General features: G+C 37.8%; 1 protein-coding gene across 1 annotated transcript in view; it reads left to right on the top strand.

The window, feature by feature from the left end:
* PCLO (piccolo presynaptic cytomatrix protein) overlaps positions 1–20,007 on the top strand; it is a 329,508-nt gene that overhangs the window by 18,148 nt on the left and 291,353 nt on the right. The window contains 2 exon segments of the mRNA XM_021689841.2: positions 7,964–8,269; positions 8,271–9,368. Of these exon segments, the coding sequence (XP_021545516.2) occupies positions 7,964–8,269; positions 8,271–9,368 (1,404 nt within the window).

The following is a 20,007-nucleotide window of genomic DNA, read 5'->3' as shown; positions in this document are numbered from 1 at the left end:
TAATGCATAGTGTGTCTAAGTTAAGCTTACTGATTTGGGATCCTCCTCTCTCTCTGTGGCTGTAATAGAGTACAAATATATTTTCATGTCTGTGTATGTATAGTAATCATTTTTTTTAAATTCTGCTTTGGCAAAAGTGGTTTTCTGGTTTTGGTGTGGACTGCATTGACAAACATTAAACTATGCTTTTATCATTTGATCCTATTTTTTGAGGATTTACACAAGTTATTGCCAGTATTTGGTAAACATGGTTACGCTTTCGGAAGGAAAAAGTTTAGTGTACATTTCACGAGATTTGTTAATGGTTGCTGAATTATGCAGCAGAAATTATAATCCACACACTTTCAGAGAGATGTATCCATCCAACTTCTGGATGGATTGTTTAAAATAAAACTGTTGCACCCAGTTGCTAAGCATGTCATCACAGTTCTGAGAAGTGCTAATGTCCTGATTTTAGCCAAAATAAATTGTGCATTAATATGCATAGCTAAAGATGTCAACTACAGTGAGCCATCTGCAGCCAGACTGCTGTCAGTGAGTAGCTGCCTCTGTGGAGGAGGTCATGTGGCTTGGGCAATCCTTGAAGAGCAGAAAACAATCTGTTTTCAGGCGATAGCTTTGTTTCCTCTTTATAATATGATACATTATGTGATTATGTAATGCATGTTATGTAACTATATTTTCTATGACATTCAAAATAATATAAATAATATAACATATAAATAACATTCAGGAAATATTTGAAGATAATTTGATGAAAAATAGGAAAAAAGTTCAGAATAATTCATGAGAAGTCAGTGTTGCTTTTGAGTCCATGTGAGGAGAGGAGGGAGGAAGAAATAATTAGAAAAGAATTCAAAGCACTGTCTGAGTCTAAATGCTGTGGTTCAAACTGCTAGGAAGAGTTAGGAAGCGGCAGACGGCAGACCTGGAAATGTGAAGCAGTAAAGGAGGAAATTCAATGTGGACCCTAAAGATGGGTAGCATTCTGGTAAATGGAGGAGGAATACACATTGGGCTGTGCATCATGACTCACGTATGAGAAAATGAGGATACTGCCATGATGAAGTAAATGGGGCATGTAGATGTCACGGTTTGCAGAAAAGTTTAGTTGTTTTGCTTTCAGAAGTAAGAACCCAACAGGCTTTATTGTATAGGGACGGGCAGGATGAAAGCATGACTGAAGAAAATTTATTCAACAGCTAATGTGAATGGTATGAACACCAGCAAATATAAATTCCTAACATTGTGTTATTCTTTTGATGTTCCATTATTCCAAGTACTATGCTGGGTTGAGCAGAGATTCCATTATAAATCTTATGTAGATTTTGTGTTTAAAATTTCCAGTTTGGAGTGCATTGAAGGGTGGATGTTAGTCATTAGGCCTTCTGGACTTTTTTTTTTTTTTTTTTTTGAGAAATTTCCATTCTGTTTTGAAGCTGAATAGATGAGTAACAGTTGTGAGCAAGAATATGCTTTAATTCTAGAACCCTAACATTTGCCAACTCACCTCAATGCTTAGATGTATCAAGTTAATTATCTTAAATTATTACTGAAGACACACTCTTAAAATTCAGAATATAATTTTTTTAGAAATCAGTAGTAATCAGTCAAAAGTTTGGGTAACTTTTTTTGACAGTGGCAACATTAATTGAAACTCTGTGTGAAGCTCACAACCTTAAGTGGTACCTCTTGAGACATCTAAATGATATATTCATGATTATCCATCAAAGTCCTTAGCCAATGAATTTGTATTACTGTATGTCACAACTCTGATAAATAACAAAGGTCCAACAAAGTGGAACCCAGAGGATTGGATTAAGCAGGGAGGTGTGTTATAGTAATTATATTACATGTCTGCATTAGAATGCACAGTGACCTGAGAATGAGCAGAAATCCTGGCTAACCAGTGTCTTACTTATGTAGCATATTAAATTAGAAGAGTGAATGAACAACTTTATGTGTTTCTTTTGTTCCTTTCCAAAGAACTAATTGAATTACAGTAGCTCATTAAACAGTTGTGTCTCCAGACCTTGAATTCCATTTATGCACTCTCTGTAAGTAAGGCTATGGGCTGGGAAAGCAAAAGATGACGATTTTTCCTTTTGTTACATCAACTCTAGAATTTAGGGATAGGGAAGCATGACATATTTTTCTAATAAAGTTGGATTCTTCCTGGACACATTGATATAGTTGTGAGCTTCCCTGGTATTGTTTCTTGCATTTTCCCCATCATCTATCAGGTGGATGTGGATGATTATAGTGTCATGTTAGGGAATAAGTGCTAGTTATTTTTTTTTTAAAGATTTTTACTTATTTGGGGGAGAGTACGTGCACACATGAGAGTGAGTGGAGAGAGTGCATGAGCATGGGGGAGGAGCAGAGGGAGAGGGACAAGCAGACTCCCCATTGAGCAGGGAGCCCGACGGCGCTCAATCCCAGGACGCTGGGATCTTGACCTGAGCTAAAGGCAGATGCTTAACCACTGACCTACCCAGGTGCCCCAATAAGTGCTAGTTATGGGAAATTGTTTACAAAATATTGGTAGAAGCCTTCTGTGAGTCCGCCTTGGCCTTGGATATTGTTTGACCTCTGTGGTATGGGGAAGAAGTAATAAGGACTAAAATCTTCTGAGATCCTTGTTCATGGCTACGGTGGAATGAAGACCCAATCATGTAGAAATAGGAGAACCAACTCTATTACAGATACGGGTACCAAGTGGAACTGGCAGCAAGTGTCTGAGGCAGTGATGCTAATAAATTCAAGTTCATTTCTGCTCAGACTTAGAAATAAGTTTAATTTTGGAAGTGAAACAAGGCAGTTATTGCCTCGAGGCGGGGAAAATATGTATGGTTAGCAGGTAAGGTGATTATGAGGGACTCTCTGGGTTTGACCCAAAATGGCGATAGGTTGTCCATGGCATGCAACCAGAAAATGAAGGCAGCAGCATGTCCTACAAACTGTGTAAACAATGGGAATTAGAGTAAACACAGGAAAGCTGTAGTTTGAAGAGCACAAACATTGTCAGTTAATTTATTTAATTCAAACCAGCTCAAAAACTGTGGGCATCTGTCATGCTTAAAGGGTTCGTTAGACCCCAGAGCGTCAGTGGAAAGACTACTACCAGGAAGTCCTTCCCATTTGTTGCTTACTGTCTTTTGGGGGATATAGACCCCAAAATAGAAGGATGATATAAGTAATAGCATTTTATATTTCAAAATGATATATTTTGAAGTCGTTGCAAAAGATTAAATTCATTTCACAATTCTGGGAAAGGCATTGAGGTGTGAGGGGAAGTAGTTAGAGTTAGCCCCTTCTGTGGTTGGTGGTTTTACATGGGGGATCTTTTTGTGAGGTTGTAAAATATCTGGACAGTGACAGAGGCCAAGTGAGGGACATGGGCTTTGGAAATGTGAAAAGATGAACGGGAAATAACCTTTCACAAGCAGTGCAGACATACTTGAATAATTGGGAATGCAGTGAAGATACCACAGCATTTCTAACTCGGATGACTGAGAGGGCAAAGGCGCTGTTACCACTTGTTACTCTCCCTGCTTGCTTTGTGGGAGACAAGGTGGTTCCTGATGCTGGGGCGGCTTGTGGACTTTTTCATTTTCTCAGTGTGTGGGAAGTTTGCTTTTGTTTTTGTTTTTCAGTTGAATCAGGGAATTGGAAATGCTTCTGTTTTCAGTACTAGATTGTTTTTTTTTTTTAAGATTTTATTTTTATTTTATTTGACAGAGAGAGAGACAGCGAGAGAGGCAACACAAGCAGGGGGAGTGGGAGAGGGAGAAATAGGCTTCCAGCTGAGCAGGAGCCCAATATGGGGCTTGATCCCAGGACTCTGGGATCATGACCCGAGCCGAAGGCAGTCGCTTGATGACTGAGCCACCCAGGCGCCCCCATTGTTAGATTGTTAAGCGCTGAGATAAAAATTATTTCTAGTTTCAATGGATTTGGCCAGTAGAATTAAATATAAAAGGAGCCTCTTTCTAAAAAAAAAAAAAATCCTAAGAGGATAAAAAGCTTTTCATATTGTGATCACTACAATGATTTTAACCTGTATTCTAACAGTGAGGAGGAACATTGAGGGGTCAAAATTTCTTTTATGTGTTGTTTATCAAAATGAAGAAAAGGTGGTCATTAAAAGGACAAAAGATGGGGCAGTGGAGTCTGTTAAAAAAAACGGTGTATTAAGAGAAAAGCAGAATTCTCCTCTATGAAGAGGCAGTGACTTGGGTTTTCTACCTCTCTTCCCAACTCTCCCTTGTGTCTTTATGTGGAAACAAGAGTCCTCTACATTTATAAAGTACAAGGAGATATTTGATTTTGGAATAAGGGCAATATAGAATGTATTTCCCAGTATTAGTGTTAATTATGCATTTGATATGATCTGGTAGTGTTCTCATTTTACAGTAGTTTCAAAGTGGAACAAGAGCCTACCTGCTAGCTACATGTGAAGCTCCAAAGTTCATGTTGCAGAGAAACTTACAGTTTTACTGATAAAACCAAATGAATCCAAGAAAGTGTTCAGTGGGGAGGGTGGGAGGAAGTTTCCAAGCAGGAAGAAAGGAAAAAAGTAGTCATCACAGTATCATCAGATACTTATTACATATCTATAATTATCTTCAAGTTATATGTTAACTTGTTTCTTATCTGACTTTTCTACTATAATGTAGTCTCCAGGAGGATGGAGATTTTTGTCTCTTTTATTCAGTGCTATGTGCCAAGTAGAAGTTGCTCAATAAATACTTGAATAAGAAATGAATAGGTGGCTCGGGTACCTGGGTGGCTCAGTCGGTTAAGAGTCAGACTCTTGATTTCGGCTCAGGTCATGATCTTAGAGTCATGAGATTGAGTTCTACATCCGGCTCTGTGCTCAGCGGAGTGTCTGCTTGAGATTCTCTCTCTCGCTCTTCCTCTGCCCCTCCCCTCCATGTTCTTTCTCTCTCTCAAATAATTAAATCTTTTTTTTTTTTTAAAGATTTTATTTATTTGAGACAGAGAGAATGAGAGACAGAGAGCATGAGAGGGAGGAGGGTCAGAGGGAGAAGCAGACTCCCTGCCGAGCAGGGAGCCCGATGCGGGACTCGATCCCGGGACTCCAGGATCATGACCTGAGCCGAGGGCAGTCGCTTAACCAACTGAGCCACCCAGGCGCCCTCAAATAATTAAATCTTAAAAAAAAAAAAAGAAAGAAAAGAAATGAAACGGGGGTGCCTGGCTGGCTCAGTCGGTGGAACATGAGACTTGATCTTGAGTTGTGAGTTCAAGCCCCATATTGGGTGTGGAGCTTACTTAAAAACAAAAAAAAAATTAAAAAGGAATAGGTGAATGAATTTTGCATCTGCTTTGGTTATAACACTCGTCAAAAAGATTAAGAGCAATTAACTATATAATGTAAGTCACTAACCCTAGGAGTTTATAATTTAATGTGGTTAATGTAGATGCACATCTCATAATGTTTTACAGGAAAAAAAAATCAGTGACAAAGCATAGGTAAAAAATAATGCTTTTAATTATATATATATTTTTTGTCCTTATGATTATGAGGTGATGTGGTATCATTTAAGGCTGTGGAAAAAGACAAATGAGAAAAAATGAACAGTAGAACAGCTGAAATGACATTGGCAGTAGGGGAGATGGTTGAGTAGGTAAAAGTGTATTTATGGAGGAGTTTCTGTCCATCAAGAAGGGGGTAAAGTGGAGTGAAAGTTTTCTTACATTTTAGCTCACCTTTCGTCAGGGTACCAGCATAAGTAGCAATTGCTTATGTTTTGGGATTCAAATATTTATATGTATAAAAAGTTATTTTGGGAAATGCTTCAAACATACAGAAAAGTCAAGATAAAAATATTACAAGTACATAGATACTCAACCCCCATACGGAAAGCAAATGTAATGAACACCCAAGTACTTTCCACCCATTTTTAACAAATGTTTTAATTTTACTTTTTTCACATTTTTAAACAAATATAACATGTTAGAGTTGACAATCTCTTTAACCTTCTCTAAACAAAAGTTTGCTTTCCATGAGATTGCAAAATAAGCCCTTTTATACCAGTACATGAGTTTAAATGATTCAGTGTGCTTTTTTACTTTAAAACCATTTTAATGATTAAGAAAATAGTTCAATAAAGTTTCTTACTAAAAAAGCTTAACAGTATAACCTATTAAATGACAAAAGTTTTTAAGAGTTTAGGAAAGGTTATTTCAATTTCTTTTCAAAAGGAAATTGTTTGCAAATAAGGAGCATGTTTTTTGCCAGCCTAACACTTCATACTTTTGTACTGTGGAAAACTTCTCTGGTACCTCTGTTCCACATATTTAGTTTTTCACCATTAGACTTCTGTACCTAGAACCTCAGGGCTAAACTGGTAACATTGGTTATTTTGGGTGGAGAAGATTGTATCAGATAGAATTTGACGTTCTAAATTACTTCGGAAATATTTAAAATTTTGTATAATCATATATTATTTTGGAATTGAAAAAGGTAAATGTTAAACATAGGTATTTTTATTTATTTTTTATTATTTATTTTTATATTTTTTTATTTAAATTCAGTTAGCCAACATATGGTACATCATTAGTTTTTGATGTAGTGTTCAAGTGCTCATCCCATCATGTGCCCTCCTTAATGCCCATCACCCAGTTATCCCATCCTCCTACCCATCTCCCTTTCTACAACCCTCAGTTTGTTTCCCAGGGTCGAGTCTCTCATGGTTTGTCTCCTTATCTGATTTCTTCCCATTCAGTTTTCCCTCCTTTCCCCTATGATCCTCTGTGCTATTCTTGTGGATTCCTATTCCACATATCATATGGACATATCATATGGACAGTTGTCCATATCATATGGACAGTTAACCATATGATAATTGTCTTTGATTGACTTATGCTAAACAAAGGTGCTTTTAAATTATGTTCTAAATAAGTATCAAATTCAGCATCTCCTTTTTATAATTGATGCAATATGAAATGAGCAGATGCACTTACTCCTGTACCTGTGTTTATAGATGTGATGTATATCTCACATCTGTACCTATCTCCCCAGTTGCATAAGTGTATCGCTTACTTATACTGCTCTTTCTAGTATATTCATAAAATTATGAGGAAAAAATATTTCCTTTGTTAAATCATGCTATTATTTATGATAATTTGAAGAGATGCCATTGTTTTTTTCTTTATTTTCTTAACAGAGAATGTTCTCTTTCTAACCCATTGTGGTTGACAGTTTTTGTTTTCACACATTTGATTATGTTGCCTCAGAGGGGAAAGTAATGCTCTGCTAATTTAAGAAATTAGCAATGTGTTAATAATTTGACAGGCATACACTGGGTTGTGTAACTAAAAATTGTATATGAGCCATCAATAGAGAAAATATCTAATGTAAGTAATTTGTGGAATCTAATATGTTATAATTCATCTTTTTATGATACAGTGTTTCCTATTTCTAAGGGTACAAACTTTCAGTAAATCAGGGGCAAAGAATAACAAAATTAGGGATGCCTGGGTGGCTCAGTTGGTTAAGTGGCTGCCTTTGGCTCAGGTCATGATCTCAGGGTCCTGAGATCAAGCCCCACTTTGGGCTCCCTGCTCAGTAGGGAGTCTGCTTTTCCCTCTCCCTCTGCTGCTCCCCCTGCTTGTGCTCTCTCACTCTCCCTCTCTCTCAAATAAATACATCTTTAAAAAAAAAAAAATAACATTAGGAAAAAATACAACTTTATGTTTATTTTTTTAATTTTCCTTAAAATATAGAGTGCTTAATTCTCTGAGGTTCATTAATTATATTTCAGTGTAATTAACATTATAATATTTTAATATAAATTAAGTAAAATAATTTGGGATCTATTATGTTTCAAATGAGGAGCCACATAGCTTCAAATGGTACCATGCCTTTTTAAAATTACGTTTTTGTGTCTTTACATTGTTACTCTCTCTGACCATTATTTCATATTATTTCTAGATAAAAGAGTGGCTCTGTTTAAACTGTCAGATGAAGAGAGCTCTGGGAGGTGATCTGGCTCCAGTCCCATCATCCCCTCAGCCCAAACCGAAGACTGCCCCCGTTACTCCTGCATCCGCAGTGAGCAAACCATCCCCACAGCCACAGCCGACTTCTCCAAAGAAGGATACTGTACCCAAACAGGATATCTCAAAGGCCCCCGAGTCTAAGAAGCCCCCACCACTAGTGAAACAACCAACCATTCACGGATCTCCCCCACTGGCAGCCAAGCAGCCTCCTGTGGCCGAGTCCTCATCCAAGCCTGCCCCCCCCCAAAGAGCCTTCGGTCCCATCTGAGCAGGCCAAGGTCCCCATGGCTGAGGATAAACCAAAGCAACCCAAGACGGTGAAACCAGCCACAGACATTGTGTCTTCATCGTCGATAGCAGCAAAACCTGATATTCCAAGCTCCAAAGTACAGTCGGAGGATCAAGAGAGAATAGCCCCTCCTCTGAAAACAGATGCTGCCAAACCCTCACAGAGTTTTCCACCAACAGGAGAAAAAGTCACCCCCGTCGATTCTAAAGTCATACCCCAACCTGCATCAGATTCAAAAATTATTTCGCATCCTGGGCCTAGTTCAGAGAGCAAAGGTCAAAAGCAAGTTGATCCAGTTCAAAAGAGGGAAGAACCCAAGAAAGCACAAACCAAAATGACTCCTAAGCCAGATGCCAAGCCGATGCCAAAGGAGTCACCTCCGCCCCCAGGCCCACGACCTACCACTGGCCAAACTGCCCCCACATCTCAGCAGCCCCCAAAGCCTCAGGAGCAGTCAAGACGCTTCAGTCTGAATCTGGGAAGTATTACTGATGCCCCCAAATCACAGCCCACGACGCCTCAAGAAACTGTGACTGGAAAACTCTTTGGGTTTGGAGCATCGATCTTCAGCCAGGCATCAAATTTAATCTCCACAGCAGGCCAGCCTGGGTCTCAGTCTCAGAGTGGGCCTGGGGCCCCAACGAAACAAGGCCCTCCTCCGCCACAGCCACCTCCTCAGGGGCCACCCAAATCCACGGGTCAGGTGCCAGCAGCACCTGCAAAGGTTATCCCTGTGAAAAAAGAAACAAAAGCTCCAGGGGCTGAAAAATTAGAGCCCAAAGCTGAAGGAGTTCCAACCGTAAAAAGAACAGAAACAGAAAAGAAGCCTCTGCCTGTTAAGGATAGCAAAGCTTCAGCAGCGGAGCCTCAGAACGCTGTCATTCCCCCCAAGTTGGAGAAAACCCCCAAACCAGAATCGACCTGTCCTCTCTGCAAAACTGAACTCAACGTAGGTTCTCAGGATCCTCCTAACTTCAGTACTTGCACTGAATGCAAGAATCAAGTGTGTAATCTCTGTGGATTTAACCCTACACCGCACTTGACTGAGGTAAGCGATTTATATCTTACTTATGGATGTGAGTAAATCATGTTTATTCTGAAGTATTTTGGTAGCCGAAATTCTGAGCAAAAAAATCCCCCAAAACACACAAAAAACCATTTCTAGTGAAGAAGGCTTATCAATATTGATGGCATAGTTTCAATTACTTATTACAGGCTTAATTTCTTTTTAAAAGTTCATGTAATTATATTTTTCTGGGTTATGCACCAGAATTAAGAAGATGAAATAAGCTGACAGTTTAAAGTAACAATTATCCCAATCCTTTGTGAATTAAAGACCTGTAGCTTTGGAGTACTATGCGGTTTTCACTTACCAACGGCAAGTAGGAGTTGTAATTTACCGTTCCCATGGTCTTCAATCCTTCCTGCCTCCACTACCTTAGAGAAAGTGTTAGTTGCTTACAGATCCATAAATAACATGAGATCGGTTATTTTACAAAAATTGTTAAGAACTTAGTGCAAGTTAAGAATATTGCCTACTAGAAAATAGTGGTTCAGACTTATCAGGCCTAGACTTCTTATAATTCTCTTTGAGCTATTGTCTGCCATAAATATAATAGAATACTTTAATAAGAAATGTGCAAAGAAAACAAAAAACAAAAACAGATACATGGGTTTCAGTGACTGATGTCAAGGAACTGTGTTTTAAAAAAACTTTTTTAATGGGATGATGAGACATTTTCCCCACAATGTAAATGACCAAAATTCAGATAGGCAAATTTCTACCTAACAGAGATATTAAAGGATGAATGTAAACATTAGTAATGTGTTAGGGCTGTTAGAATATTTAGATCTTGGGAAACTGAGGGGTTAAATGATTGGTGCTTTCTTAGAGGTTTAATAAACATTTTGGAATTGAATTTTAAATAATTGTTCATTGTTTTTACACAAATCAGAAATACTTAAGGATTATTTTATTCCATTCTCTTTGATTTTGTAATTCATTGGAATGGAAAAATTGAACAGATTTTAGCAATTATACAAAAGAAGCTTTAGAGATTCTTGGTGGTGTTTTCGACTTAATTTTTTTTGAAGAATAGACTATACATTTTTTATTTTTTACTTTTAAAAGACATTAGGTTGCTTTGACATAATTAGCATCATGTGAAAGTATTGTTTCTACAGACTTAAGCCGATTTTTATCCTCTTTATCTGTGATGAATAGAGTTAACTGAGATCCATTTTAAAGGCAGATAAAATTGGGTTTCCCTCAGCACTTCATGAGGGGTAACCACTATAATTATTACTTACAGTGGTTTGGATTCAATACAAAAGCAAAACAAAAAGCAAACCTTAAATTTCTCCCATATATTTAGAAGAGTTGTTTTTGGTTGTGTATTCATGAAGCAGAAAATTTGGGTTTTACCAATACAATTGTATTTATTTCGTAGACTTAAAAAATTGTACCCTTTAATGAAGAGCTGATGGTGTCAACACAGTACCGTTTAAGAGTTATAAAACTGCATCACTAAAAACAAAACCTAATGTCTACATTTAAAATGTATTTTGGGGGCGCCTGGGTGGCTCAGTCGTTAAGCATCTGCCTTCAGCTCAGGTCATGATCCCAGGGTCCTCGGATCGAGCCCCGCATTGGGCTCCCTGCTCCGCGGGAAGCCTGCTTCTCCCTCTCCCACTCCCCCTGCTCATGGTCCTTCTCTCGCTGTGTCTCTCTCTGTCAAATAAATAAATAAAATCTTTAAAAAAAAAAAAATAAAATGTATTTTGGGCACACTAAAAAAAAAGTGTAGAGTTGAGGGAGGATTGTGTGTGTGTGTGTGTGTATGTACATATGTATATGTATATATTTGGACCATAGTGATTACGAGAATCCACTCAGTGTTTGGAGGTATGAAATGAGAGCCCTTGGGTAGAAAGACAATGAAGTTTTCAGGAAAATCTTTGGTTTTCTTTGTGTTGGTAAATTTTATTTTTTTGTCGGGGGTCCTAATTTGGAAAGGAGATTTCTTGAATAAGGCACAGAATTACCTAGGCCATGTGTGAAATTTCAGTAGTTTGAAAATATAAGTGGTCTCAAGTATTCAGGTGGTTTAGGTGAAATCCTATTTTAAATATGATCACTGGGATCACTGTTACTGTTCAGAGTATTTTGCTGTGTGGTAATTTATTTGAATTTGGAAGATGTTTCAGAGAAGAAAAAAAAATTGATGTAACAAAAGAAGTTGGCTAATGTTCCTGGTGTAACTTAACTGTGCTAATCCATGTGAAGTTTTCAGTTAGTAGAAGACCTTAGTGCCCTCCAGCCTATAGGTAAAGTCGTTGGCTGACCTGGTATCAAAGGAGTGAATGATGTTGGTTGAGTGATTTGGTGTTCAAATATTCCTCTTACTATTACCCCAAAGGACTTGGGAGGAGTGGCAGAAGGAGTTAGTTGAAAAGAAAGGCACATTGTGTTTGTATGTGTGTGTGTGCATACATACACATACATTTCTAGAAAATTTTAAATACGATTTATAGGCTTAACTTGTGGTGCTCTGTCAGAGTTATTACTACTAATCTCTCCTCATTTCCTTCAGTCAGGAGCGATTAGGGAAGTATCTTCTCCCTGACCTTTGCTTCATTTCTATGCTTTCTCCATTCTGCTTGTGATATTTATTTCTTGTTAACCTTATATTTTCTGCTCTTTCCTTCTAGGTTTAGGGGGCACGTTCTGAAAATACTCAGACTTTATACCTGCAATGCAAAGAAGTGGTATTTCTAAGAAAGGAATCAACTATTTCCATTTATTATTCTAATAAAGCACATTTAACTTTATATTATAAGCCTCTGCTTCTACTCTACCTCATCACTGTGAGGCAGGTCTTCTTTTCCTGTGGGTACCACTCTGCGTTCCCCTTTTGCTGTTCTGTTCCTCTGGTGGCGAGAAGAGCTGGTTACAGTTAGTCATGGGTTAGGGAGCTATAGAGAGTACCCCCCCAGTAATCAACCACACCTGTCTCTTTGGTGGCTTCCTGTTTCTCATACACAGCATCCCCCACAACACCTGAGCTGTGCCAAGGGCTGCCTGTGGGGCCCTGGAGTGTAGCCAGGCTTCAACCTAAGCTTCAAGGTTTAACTGTATGATGCCAAGTTCGTATAAATGGCACCGTGATCCAGTAGCCTCTGATAGCAAGGAAGAAGTCTCTTAGGCTTTAACTTTTGCCAACTCAGGGAATATCTTATCTTAGAAAGAGTTTTAAAAGCAGCAGCAGGGCTTTCTGAAAGAGCTGATCTTAGAGAATTTGGAAGCATCCTGAGAAAAACAGCCTAAGTTGACAATCAGTTTACCTAGTGAATTTAGTAATTCTGGTTCAGTTCAAATGCAAAAAGGACTCAAAATTACTCATAGTGGGTGATGATGTTATTGTTTTTACTGTACCTTTCAAAAGTAATTTTTTACTATGGGAATAAAACTTAAAACCACGTTTCCTCATGTTTCAGGAAGTTCCAGGGTCATAATTTTGCTTCCTTAGTAAGATAATTATGCAGGGCCTGAGTGATACAAGAATAGCTAGCATATATTTGTCACTAGGCAACAGATGGGCCTTTTGAGCCAATTAAGACCCAGTGGTGTAACCGGGATCCCTTCAGATCTTCACTCTCTAGCTGGGGTGGCTTCTGCCTTCTCTATCACACACTCAAGGAAAGCCTCGTGGGCATGTGCTGGATTTCTTAGTTTGGCAAACACATATCTTGCTTTTGCTTGAAAAATCATTACTTAATACTTTAAAAATCATATGCCCAATACCTTTAAAAAGCAATTAAGTACGTACACACACAAAATTAAAAACCAAAAGAATGATAAAAAATCAGTAAGTAGAAAACAATTCTACCAATAATTATTTTCAAAAGAATTATGTAATGGAGAAATGCATTCTGTGTGAATATTTCTGACATGCATGGCAGAGAGGGACACTGATAGCACTTTTTAGCTTGCGTGAGAAAGTTGACAAGTTCATGGGTTGAAACAAAATTTTTATTTCTTAATTTTTAGGAGAATTCTGATATGTTGCTTTTTTATTAAGTGATACTTAGAAAATCCAAATGTGGGTTTATTTATTTTTTTTTTTTAGTAATTAATTTTTTTTATTATGTCATATTAATCACCATACATTACATCATTAGTTTTTGATGTAGTGTTCCATGATTCATTGTTTGCGTAATACACCCAGTGCTCCATGCAGAATATGCCCTCTTAGCCTGGTGATGGGTACCAAATGTGGATTTAAAATAAACTTTTGTTTAAACAAATTTAAACAAAGTAATTTCTCCATTAGTCTTTTCTTCTATGGGTTTTTAGATGGTTAATATTCTGTTCTCTCTGGTAGTTCTGTATTCCAGTCTTAACATGTGATTATATAATATTTCCTCACATGACTAAAAGACTGTACATATTATTAAATGTGATTATTAACTATTTTGATATATGGATATGTTTTTTCATGCACATTCTTCTCACATTGGGAATTTAGGCTGTTCAATTTTTTTCATTATGAATAAGATGAATATTTTTGGACTAAATATTTTGTATTTTTAACTGTTTCCCAAGGAAGGTTTGCTAGTACTCATGTTACTGAATCAAGGGACAAGGACCCTGAAGTATCAGATTCTCTTTGGAGATGTGATAGCATTTGACATCTCCACCGCTGGTGTCATGATTCCCTTCTTTTACTGCAGCTTCTTCGTACTTGAGTAAAAACATTGAAAATGATACCTGTTAATTTGGAGGTCTAAAATTGCTATAATATTGTTCCTTTGATTTGTATTTCTTTGATTCCCAGAAATTTTATTTGGATATTACAGGTAAATAGATGATGCTCATTAGGATCCAGACAAAACATTGTGTAGGCATTATGGGAAAAGGTAACCAGCTGTCACTGTTGCTGGTTTGGTTTTTGTTTTTGTTTGTTTATTTTTGTTTTTGCAATAGGCTGGTATTTGACAGGCATTTTCCTGACAACAATCTTGTTGGGTACGTCTTACAGTGATTTTAGAGATCTGGAGAATGGATATCAGGGCAGGGCAGCTATCCAACCACAGAAGTAGATTTCAGAGGCTGAGCCAGTGGGCTCTCTCCTGTCATATATGTGAGTAACCTAGGGAACTTGATAGCAAATGCCCCTTGTTCTGTCCTCATCTTACCTATAAGTTGTGTCAGTTGGTAATTACCAGGACTTTCCTACCAACACATTTGCTAGTATGTGCATGAAAGCCGGGTAGCATTTGGGGCCCACAGAATAGTGGTGTCTGTGTTACATGGTTGGACCTAGAAGAATGGGCCAGTCGAGTGGTTCAGAAGCATAGAGGGCAGCATCATTGCATTATTTTTCTTTCCAGGTAAGTCCACCACTGGTCACCATTTATGGGTGAAAGGGATGACTGAATGATGAAATGATGTCCCTACTTTCACATATGTGAGTATGAGGACATAAAACATGCTCCAGCTGCAAGAAATACTATTATATTCCTGCCAATGAATACAAAGACTTTACTCCATGAAAATTATGAACATCTAGGTGTTCCATTGGTGGTAGTAGTGGTTGTTGATCTTTGCTTCTACCATCACATCCGCATAGCCTCTTTTGTTACATATCCAGGGGTGGGATTGTTGGACCATAGGTTATCTATACCTTAAACTTGTTCTCCAGGGCGGTTGTCTCAGTTTATATTCTGGCCAACTTCTCATACCTGCTGCTATTTCTCTAGAGATGCATTGTCTGATAAGATAGTCACTGGACAGATGTGGCTAATGAGCACTGTGGCTAACTCAAATTAAGATTATCTTAAGTGCAAAAAAACCCCCACATTTGATTTTAAAAAAAACTCTATGAAAAAAATGTAAACTATCTCCCCGATAATTTTATGTTGATTACTGTTATGTAAGGCTTTCCATCCTTAAATACTGCTATTACTACCAGCTTTTCATCATGTAACTCTGGGGTTGCCTATGTCCATGCATTGTGATATACTGCGGTGTAGGATTTATTATTTTCTCTCTATACAAAAAAATACAGTATTATTAGATTTATCACTCTCTGATTATCTTTTGCAGAGCTCATTTTCCTTACGTTACACAAGATAGCTGGTTCTTTTTGCGTGCTCTACTGAGCAGATAGTTCTCAGGGCTCTCATCATCAAGAGACACACTACTAATGCCTGGTCTGGTCTGGCCCAAGGATCAATGTTCTCAGGTGTTGCTAACCATCATTAAGAAATAGCTGTACTACAGGGCGCCTGGGTGGCTCAGTTGGTTAAACGACTGCCTTCGGCTCAGGTCATGATCCTGGAGTCCCGGGATCGAGTCCCACATCGGGCTCCCTGCTCGGCGGGGGGTCTGCTTCTCCCTCTGACCCTCTTCCCTCTCGTGCTCTCTGTCTCTCATTCTCTCTCTCAAATAAATAAATAAAATCATAAAAAAAAATAGCTGTACTATTGAAAAAACAAAAAAAAAGATCTGTACTATTGACGGACATAATGTGGCCATGCCAGTCTTCAAGTCAGGACATCTTCTCTACTGATCCCTCTGGTTCCAAATGTTTTCTCTCTCACTTCTTTTCAGAACTTTTGTTGTCTATTTATATTCATCAATATTTGGGTCAGTTGCTACTAGGAAACTCAGCAGTACAAAATATTAGAACTTACATCATTTGGTCCCATATTTTCTCCCTTTACTTTCTTGATGACCATTTATTTTACTTTTAAAACTCTATCCTAGTAATTAGGCGCCTGGGTGGCTCAGTTGGTTAAGCTGCTGACTCTTGATTTTGGCTCAGGTCATGATCTTGGGATCCTGGGATTGAGCCCCACTTTGGGCTCCATGCTTGGCAGGGAGTCTGCTTGAAATTCTCTCTCTCTCTCTCTACCCCTCTCTGCATCCCCCTGTGCACGTGCACACTCTCTCTCTCAAATAAATACATTAAAAAAATAAAACTCTAGGGACACCTGGGTGGCCCGGTGGGTTAAGCATCTGCCTTCGGCTCGGGTCATGATCCCAGGGTCCTGGGATCGAGCCCCGCATCGGGCTCCCTGCTCAGCAGAGAGCCTGCTTCTCCCTCTCCCTCTGCTTCTCCCCCTGCTTGTTCTCTCTCTCTCTCTGTCAAATAAATAAAATCTTTAAAAAAATAAAAAAAAATAAAACTCTATTCCAATAATTTGAATTTCAGAAGTAGTATTCCATATAACAGTCCATAGGTACTGAAGTGTCTGAAGAGAAATGAGTAGCTTCCTCTCCGCCATGCACTTCATATTAATGACACAGTACCTGTTCAGACCATCTTTTTCTTTTTTGCTTTTCATTTTTTAAACTTTTTTTTTTAAAGATTTTATTTATTTATTTGACAGAGAGATAGAGAGAGAACACAAGTAGGCAGAGGGAGAGGGAGAAGCAGGCTCCCTGCAGAGCAGGGAGCCCGATGCGGGGCTCGATCCCAGGACCCTGGGATCATGACCTGAGCCGAAGGCAGCCGCTTAACCGACTGAGCCACCCAGGCGCCCCATTTTTTAAATTTTTAATTGATGTATCATTGACATGTAATATTAAATTAGTTTTCAGTGTGCAACATAGTCGTTCAACAATTGTATACATTATGAAATGCTCACCACAATATGAATATTGCAGTATTATTGACCATATTCCCTGTGCTGCGCTTTTCATCCCCATGACTTATTTTATAATTGGTAATTTATGCCCCTTAATCCCCTTTGCCCATTTTATCCATTCTCCCACCACTCCCTTTTGGTAGCCATCAGTTCTCTAAGAATCTCATTCCTTTTTTGTTGCTTGTTTGCTCAATTTATTTTGTTATTTAGACTCCACATAAAATGAAATCATGTGGTATTTGTCTTTCTCTGGCTTGTTTCACTTAGCATACCCTCTAGGTCCATCATTGTTGTCATGAACTGTAAGATTTCATTCTTTTTTGTGACTGAGTAATATTCCATTGCAGTATATACCACATCTTTGTTTTCCATTCATCTATAGATGGACACTTGGGTTACTTCCATATCTTGACTATAATAAATCATGCTGCAATAAACATAAGGGTGCATATATCTTTTCAAATTAGTGTTTCTGTATTCTTAGGGTAAATACCCAGTAGTGGAATTACTGGATCATATGGTAATTCTATTTTTAATTTTTTGAGGATCCTCCTTACTGTTTTCCAGAGTGGCTACACCAGTTTGCATTCCCATCAATGGTGCATGAGGATTCCTTTTTCTCCACATCCTTGTCAACATTTGTTATATCTCATTGTGGTTTTGATTTGCATTTCCCTGATGATGAGAGATGTTAAGCATCTTTTCACGTATCTCTTGGCCATCTGTATATCTTCTTTGGAGAAATGTCTGTTGATGTCTTCTGCCCACTTTTTAATTGGATTATTTGTTATTAGGGTGTTAAGTTGTATCAGTTCTTTATATATATTTAGGTACTAACCCTTTATTTGATGTATCATTTGCAAATATCTTCTCCCGTTCTGTAGGCTTTCTTTTATTTTTGTTGATTGTTTTCTTCTCTGTGCAGAAGCTTTTTATTTTGATGTAGTCCCAGTAGTTTACTTTTGTTTATTTTCCCCCCTTGCCTTTGGAGACATATCTAGAAAAATATGATACGATATACAAATATGAAAATTTTGATATGGCTAATGTCAGAGAAATTGATGCCTATGCTCTCTTCCAAGACTTTTATGGTTTTAGGTCTCACATTTAGGTGCTTAATGCATTTTGAATTTATTTTTGTGTACGGTATAAGGAAGTGGTCTGTTTTCATTCTTTTGCATGTAGCTGTCCAGTTTTCCCAACACCATTTGTTGAGACTTTTTCTTGTTGCATATTCTTGCCTCCTTTGTTGAAGATTAATTGACTGTATAATCATGGGTTTATTTCAGGGCTCTCAATTCTGTTTCATTGATCTATGTGTCTTTTTTTGTGCCAGTACCATACTGGTTTAATTACTATAGCTTTGTATGTATATCTTGAAATCTCAGATTGTGATACCTTCAGTTTTGTTGTTTTTCAAGATTGCTTTTGGCTATCTGGGGTCTTTTGTGGTTTCATAAAAATATTATGGTTTTTTTGGCCTGTTCTGTGAAAAATGCTGTTGGTATTTTGATAGAGGTTGCATTAAATTGGTAGGTTTCTTTGGGTAGAGTATAGACATTTTAACAATATTTGTTCTCCCAATCCATGAGCATGGAATATCTTTCCATTTGTGTCATTTTCTGTTTCTTTCATCACTGTTTTATAGTTTTAGAGAACAGGTCTTTCATCTTCTTGGTTAAGTTTATTCCTAGGTATTTTATTATTTTTGATGCACTGTAAATGGGACTGTTTTCTTAATTTCTTTTTCTGCTACTTCATTATTAGTGTATAGAAATGCAACAGATTTCTGTATATTGATTTTGTATCCTATGACCTTACTGAATTCTTTTATCAGTTCTGGTAGTTTTTTTGGTTGAATCCTTAGGATTTCCTATACATAGGGCCATGTCATCTGCAAATAGTGAAAGTTTTACTTTTTCCTTACCAATTCGGATGGCTTTTATTTCTTTTTGTCTGATTGTTGTGGCTAGGACTTCTAGGACTACGTTGAATAAAAATGGTGAGAGTGGGTATCCTTGTTTTGTTTCTTATCTTAGGGGTAAAGCTCTCAGTTTTTCACTACTAAGTATGATGTTAGCTGTGGGTTTTCATAAATGGCCATTATTATGTTGAGATATGTTCCTTTACTCTGATTTTTAGTGCATCCTTTGTCATGTAATAAATTTCCATTAAAATCCAGTTCGCTCTTGTACTGTCAGTTACATGTTTAGTCTGCAGTGTCAGTACCTTACTATTTTTATTAGTCTAGTTTTAATATTTAAAGATATTAAATATCTGTGAAAGCCTTAGTAAAAAAGTCTAGTGATTAGGGTATGTATCTGGCCAGGACTTAACTTTACCCTACTTATAAGCTAATAAATCAGCTTGTTACTATTTCATAGTTGCCTGTCATTGACACGACGCTTCTGGGTCAGAGACAAAGAATTTTATTACTCACACCATAGCAGGTAGCATGAACATCATAATATTTGCATTAGTTCATCTTGCCCTCCATGACTCTCATGTGAGTCATGTGATATGGGCCTATATCGATACTGCACATGTAGCGGGTTCTTCACATATGAAGAACACTAAGCTTGTCGAACCCACCTCTTTTATGCAAACTGTAAGCTAGCCTGCTTTTTGCCCTAGAGGAAGACATTACCTCATCCTTTAAGGTTGCCCACTGCATGCACAAGACTCAGAAATAACCAAGATGAAGAGCAGCCAGGACCTTACACTGTTGGCATAACCTGTAAGACATGTAGGAGCATTTGTGACCCCCTAAGGACTGTCCTTCACAAGAGGGAAAATATTATGAATATAACTATATTCATAATTAAAATATTATGAACTTCTCCTTAAAATGATGTTTAATATGGAGACTAAGGATGGAAAACAGTGAAAAGTAAAAATATGCTGGTTTTGGCCAACTTCAACCACTTGACTGAGGGCTGGAAGCTGCCTGTTTGGAAACCTCTCATTCTTGAGTCTGCTTCTCATCCAACTCCATGAAACTTCCATGAAAGAAGACTACTTATCAAACCTCC

The sequence above is a fragment of the Neomonachus schauinslandi genome, chromosome 12 (assembly GCF_002201575.2).
Source record: "Neomonachus schauinslandi chromosome 12, ASM220157v2, whole genome shotgun sequence".
Classification (NCBI taxonomy): Eukaryota; Metazoa; Chordata; class Mammalia; order Carnivora; family Phocidae; genus Neomonachus; species Neomonachus schauinslandi.
The sequence above is the reverse complement of the archived record's forward strand: the minus strand, read 5'-3'. Positions and strand labels throughout refer to the sequence as shown.